General features: G+C 34.3%; 1 protein-coding gene across 2 annotated transcripts; it reads left to right on the top strand.

The window, feature by feature from the left end:
• The first annotated feature begins 2,204 nt into the window (after window positions 1-2,204).
• Window positions 2,205-5,366, top strand: LOC104218398 (piriformospora indica-insensitive protein 2-like). 2 transcript variants are annotated; one of them, XM_009768884.2, is made up of 2 exons: window positions 2,205-2,955; window positions 3,983-5,366. In XM_009768884.2, exons 1-2 carry the CDS (start codon window positions 2,743-2,745, stop codon window positions 5,198-5,200), a joined length of 1,431 nt encoding a protein of 476 aa, XP_009767186.1. In that variant the 5' UTR covers window positions 2,205-2,742; the 3' UTR covers window positions 5,201-5,366. The 2 variants fall into 2 exon arrangements, with proteins under 2 accessions (XP_009767186.1, XP_009767187.1); XM_009768885.2 differs by having other exon boundaries at window positions 2,205-2,978.
• The last annotated feature ends 1,082 nt before the right edge of the window (window positions 5,367-6,448 follow it).

Here is a 6,448-nt window from a genome sequence, read left to right as displayed (position 1 = left end):
ACCGGTTATAAATCTGGTTATTTCTGATTTTTTAACTAGGAAGGAGGATAGGCTAAGGAGCAGTATTGACAAAAAGTCAAGACAGAAAAGAAGGAATTAATGGTCCAATACTATAGCACAAGAAAGAAACTTGGTACCATTTTGGACTTGCTATTTGCTTGGTCATTTTCTGCTAAAGTAGCAAAATGATATGGGCTGAAAGCCCATCTTTTCTTATTCATAGGCTGCGTAGTCTTATGCCACGCTGTGGTCCACAGTCCACACAAAGCTTTCTGAGTAGCTTCTTCGCATAGGTGTTGACTTTTGAATTTTCATCGCAACAACTGCTGAAGCTGATAAATACAGCACTTTATAGTTTATACTTTAAACCAAACAAGTAGAGCACAGTAATCCTTCAATAATCTACCACCCCCTATGCTACCACCCTATAAGAAAAAAAAATATATTTAATTTTATATACATTTACAAGTATACAACTTTTTTATACTATCAATTTAATCTGTTTTACAATTTAAATTACTAATCTCACTTTTTATAGATGACCACATATAAGTATCTTTTAGATGACTTTGACAGTGAAAATGTTCTTGTACAACATTAGTCTAATAACAACAATAACAACAATATATTCAGTAAAATTATACAAGTGAGGTCTCGGAGGATAGTGTGTACGGATACTTTACTTTTTCTTTGTGCATGTAAAGAGGTTATTTCCGATAACCCCGCTCAAGTCAAGCATAGTCACAACAATTTAAAGAATGAAATACAATATTAAAGAAGTCAATAGAAAAGAAGCAGTAATACCAAAGTAATTTCCAAACTGAAACAGAAGCAACATCATCAGATAGTAATATAGATCTACGCATAATAAAATATAAAGGAAACACAAACTACGTACTAACCTTCTTCTAAAGCATTAGTCTAGTTGCAACTCAAAAGGAAATCCCTTTAATGTTTAAACAATAAAGTTGAAGAGTACCCATTATTTGATCCTTATATTACATAGCCTCCTCTAAAAAACTTTATAGCCCCAAGTCTAGTCAGTACTACTATTATGTATATTGTCAGACTTTGCTCCAACCTAATCTGCAATAATACCATACCTAATCAATATATACTATCACCCTTATTTATCAAAGTAGGGGAGCTGCTTTAAACATTGGAGGGAACTAGGAAGAGTAACAGTGAAGAAAAATAGAAACTATAAGTCCTATGTCTAATGATAAAAAAAATAACAGAAAAGGCCTAAAAATGCCACTCAACTTTCACAAATGGTCTATCCATGCCATTCGTTTCTGAAAGTTGAGTGACATTTTAGGCCTTTTCCGAAGAAATAAAGGAAGAAACAATAATAACATACTCAGTACAATTCACACAGTGGAATCTGGGAAGAATAATGTGTAGACAAACCTTTCCCCTATCTTATGGAGGTAGAGATTATTTCAAATAGACTGCTCGGCTCAAGATTGTATATGCACATCAGTAATTGAAAAGAAATATGATAGTATGGAAGGCATGGAAGGAGACAGTAACAACAACAAAATAATATGATAACGAAGCGATACAACAACATATAGCAATAAAAATCTAATATTAAGAAAATTCAAGAATATTTATAAATACTATTGCCGCAGAGGCGAACCCAGGATTTGAGGGTCGGGGTTGCACTTTGGATTCAACCAAAAGTTGCTTTGTATATAGGGTGTCCATTACTAATATATCACTATTTTCTAAAGACATATACATATATATATGTAAAGTTTTTACCGAATTTTACGGGTACCGGTGACCCCTCTCGGTAGTATATAGGTCCGCTTCTTACTACTGGTATGGAAATAAAAGGAGGAAAGAAAATAAAAGAATAATAAAATATTCTAACATGCATCACAAGAAAGCATTAGCTCGTTTCTGCAATCTGCATGGAAACTGGTTACTGGTCCAGACTCCAACGACGTTAAACTGGTCCCCTTCAAAACCCAAATCCCATTTCAAAGCACAAATCCTTCATTAACCACAAATATTCAAATTCTTTTTAACCCTACAAAATAAATCCACTAAGCTATACACATTAATTATGTTTATAAACGTTGGCTCTAATAAATTAAACAGACAACAGAAGCAGCTAGCAATATCACAAGACTATATATTGCATGAGGCGGTGTGACACCAGGGGAATCTCATGTCGATAAAACACGAAAGAGATGCTGGATAAATAAGTAAATAGATCTTAGATCCTAGTAACGTATCTTAAAGTCGTACGGGCACACCCAAATCGAACAATATCAACCAGATTTAAAAGGCTCTTTCTTCATATCTCCTTTTCACTACTGCCTACTCTGCTATTTTAGTTATTGTTATGATTATTGCTATATATCTACGTCTTTTTAGCCTCGAGAACCGTTTCTTTTTGTACTTGGCTTGGCTTTGTAGATCTTCTGTCCTTTGTTGTTATTCTACTTTTTCCTCTAACTTTACTGCTGGAGCAATAAATTACTACAAAAACAGGACAATTTCATATCCTCTGTGCTCCATTCACTCTAATCTCTACCTTTCTTTATATTCATTACAAGCAGATTCAGAGATTCACAGACTGAGCCATTTTCTTTCTGTTGCATTCTTTATTTTTCTTGGGATCTGTTTGTCTTTTTCATGAAAGTCCACAACTAAAATCTCTTCTTGTGTTATTTTTTTTGGCATTCTTCTGTTTCTTATCTGCTTATTCTTGGCTATCCTGAATTATCAATGAATAACTTCTTTATCAAAATTCAAATTATGTTTCTTCAGTTTGTCCTTGTTGGGGTGTATATTATGTACAAGGGTGCAGCAGATGCTTCAATAGCTCCAATGGAGAAATATGAGAAAGAGGCATTGTACTCTGCAATTCAAGGTTTTGTTGGAAATGAGTGGAATGGTTCATATCTTTATCCTGATCCTTGTGGCTGGACAACAATAGAGGTACTAAACTTATGACTTGCCAGGTAGTATAATTTTACCATTAATTTTATTTTTTTCTAATTGGAAATCAATAACACAGTAATGCTAGTTCATTATCTGTTACAGTTTTTTTGCTTCATTTATCTTTATTTTTTTGCTGTTGCTACTGCTTCTTGGCTTCTCCACTACCATTTTTCCTTGTCATGACCGTTGGAATTGTGCTTTTCTTGAGCCGAAGGTCTATCGGAAACAATATCTCTACCTTCACAAGGGTAAGGGCAAGGTCTACATATACACTATCTTCCCAGACCCTACTTATAGGATTTTAAACTTTTTTACTAATAATGCTAGTTCAGACAGCATAAGTTAAAAGGGTTGCTCCAGCAGTTAGTACAGTATGAGACAAAGCCATGCATGGATATTTTAAAACCCTTTTCGTAAATATTGTAATTAGTGAGAGCTAAGAATTTACCAACTTCTCGTATTATAGACCCTTGCGGTTCGGCCCTTTCCTGGATCCCGCAAATAACAGAAACTTAGTGCACCGAGTTGTCTTTTTTTTTCCAGGTAGTAGTATTTCTCTTTTGGATTTGCAAACAGTGGGAATGTGTGATTTGAGTGTCTGTGTAATTAAGTAGCTTTCCAACATCTAACACATTTTCTACTAGTACTAATATGTAACCAAAGTTAGACTTTTTCTGAGTTCACTTCTCATTCCTTTCTAAATTAAAGACTGGACTTATATACTTTGACATGTAAAGAACTTTTCCACTATCTAACATATTGTGACATGTTATGATAGGTAAGCTATTTTATTTGCCATGTTACTAACCCCATATTTCATCGACATTTTCTTGTCGTATTGCTTGGTAGTATACGAATTGTTTTACACTGCCAGTGTATAGAAGTTACATTCTGTAAATTATTTTCCGCGAAGGATTAATTTACCAGAAACCGACTTTACTAAGCTTGGAAACAAGAATTACATTCCTTAGATCATAGTGCTTGTATTAGCTCTAAGAAATCTTGTTTAAACTCTTATCCACAGGGAGTATCATGTGATTTCTCTAATGGCTTCTGGCACATAACTGAATTAAGCATTGGAGAAGTATATGACAATTCCCTTAGCTGCTCCTCAGCTGCAGAGTTCAGAGAAGACTTGTTCAAGCTCAAGCATCTAAAAAGACTTTCCTTCTCAAATTGCTTTCTCTCATCTCACCACAAACCAATTACAATTCCCACATCAAATTGGAATAGTCTTGCAAACAGCCTTGAATCGTTACAGTTTCGATCAAATCCTGGTCTTACCGGAACAATTCCCACCAGTTTTGGCAACCTTAAGAATCTTCAATCTTTAGTACTGCAAGAAAACAGACTCAAAGGAGAAATACCAGAAGCTTTAGGCGGCTTAATAAAATTAGTGCGCCTAGTTCTTTCAGGAAACAGTTTTGTTGGTACAATTCCTGCTAGTCTAGGAAAATTGACAAATCTTTTGATATTTGACAGTAGCAGGAATTTTCTATCTGGTGCATTACCTGTGACTTTTGGTAATTTGACTTCACTTATAAAGCTTGATTTGAGCAACAATTTATTAGATGGAAAATTACCAAGAGAAATTGGAGGTCTAAAGAGTATAACACTGCTTGATCTCAGCCATAACAAATTTTCAGGGGTTTTGCCAGAGATAATTCAAGAAATGGTTTCATTACAAGAACTTGTGTTATCCAACAATCCAATAGTTGATTATGTTACAAGAATTCAATGGCAGAAACTGAAACATTTGGAAATCTTGGATCTTTCTAACATGGGATTGAAAGGGAACATACCAAATTCCATGACAGAAATGAAGAAGCTGAGATTTCTTAGCCTCAGCAATAATAGTCTTTCAGGAAACATTCCATTGAAATTTGAGAGAATGCCAACTATTTATGCTTTGTATCTTGATGGAAATGATTTCACAGGGAAACTTGAATTTTCAACAAGGTTCTATGAGAAATTAAGGAGTCGTTTTCGAGCTTCAGGCAATATGAATCTATGCTCGTCTCTCGCGTTAATGTCAACAAGACATGTACCAGAAGGAGTAAAACAATGTGAACAAGATAGTATAATACATAGTGAAGATTCAGACTCCAGTTTGAAGAATGAATATTTGAATCAGAATCTGCACTTTATTGCTTCTTTGGGACACTCAGGCCATGTTATTAGTGGTTTTACATTTTGTTTTGTTGTAAGGATGATACTTATGGCTCTTCTTTGGATTATATGAATAAATTTCTTCCCTCATTCTATGAGAAAGAATTTGGTTATTTGGTTCTTTCTTGCCTATTTTACTCTGCCTGTAGACTAGAGCTTTCTACCAGAATCTTGAGTTGTTTGGAAAGTCACAAGAGTTCCATATTATTTTTATTCACAAGAGTACCATATCTTTTTTATATTCCAGTGTCGAAAAGTCACCTGATTAATTTGAATTTGTCTCGGATTAGATGCATGACTATAAGGAAATTCTTTAGTTTCAATGCTCAAACTCTAGACTTTGATTAGCCTGGGTAGTTCTATACTAAGTTGTTCCGACACGACGGTTTAGGTGCTGCACCCGTATCGATATGACACTAGTATAAGTGTGGGTATGGGATCTACCGGATTTGGTCAAACATTTTTGGGTACTTTGACTACGACGGACGGAAAAATTCGAGACGAAATACAATTTGATTCCGAAATCAGAACCAAAACTACGGTAAATTTGAAAAAAATAGCATATCTTATATAGGAAATCAATCCTTTACTCATTTACAACTTGAGAATAAAAAAGAAATCCACATTTTACAACAAAATTTCTCATAATTTAGAGATTTTTTTATTCTTTTATTTTTTTTGAATTATTTTTACTCGGATCCCTGCACCCATATCCGTACTAGGATATGTGTCCCCGAATCTTAAAATTTACATTTCGAAGGATCTGACCTCTAGATACACACCCATGTCGGATACTCACACCTGTGTCGGACATCCACCTGTGTCCGAGCAACTTAGGTTCTATATAATATTGTTTTTGACTAATCAAAGTTTAGGTTTGGCGTTCGAGCTTGTTTGGATGATTGTTATCTATTGTAAGTGCTGTGTTTTCAACATCATTGAATTGAATGGAGCAATAATTATTAACCAAAATAACAAAGAGTTGGATTCTTTTTTCCCATTATTGTTTAAAGATTAACACAGTGATAGAATTTAAGGGTCCACCAAATTATATAGAGAGCCAAGTTCTTTATTAGTTTTCACAAGACACATGCACACTGCAATAAGTAAATGAAACAGAGAAATTTTACGTGGAAAATTTTTAGTTCACGGGATAAAAAACCACTACCTACCCTTGTAGGATTTCAACTTCAGTACTGAGCAACTTTAGATTACAACCTATAGTAACCTAAGAATTAAGCTTTTAATCTCTCACTAACTTGTAACACTCTATTATAAGACACTTTGCAATAATTCTATTATAAAGACTTTACAACTCGAC

The sequence above is a fragment of the Nicotiana sylvestris genome, chromosome 6 (genome assembly GCF_000393655.2).
Source record: "Nicotiana sylvestris chromosome 6, ASM39365v2, whole genome shotgun sequence".
Taxonomy (NCBI): domain Eukaryota; kingdom Viridiplantae; phylum Streptophyta; class Magnoliopsida; order Solanales; family Solanaceae; genus Nicotiana; species Nicotiana sylvestris.
Note: the sequence above shows the minus strand (reverse complement) of the source record. Positions and strands in the feature narration are given on the sequence as shown.

Bases quoted from the DNA above. Each gene is read 5' to 3' on its own strand.
- LOC104218398 (XM_009768884.2), top strand. From the start codon at position 2,743: ATGAATAACTTCTTTATCAAAATTCAAATTATGTTTCTTCAGTTTGTC. The intron at 2,956-3,982 runs GTACTAAACTTA...TCTTATCCACAG, and splicing joins GTGGCTGGACAACAATAGAG to GGAGTATCATGTGATTTCTC.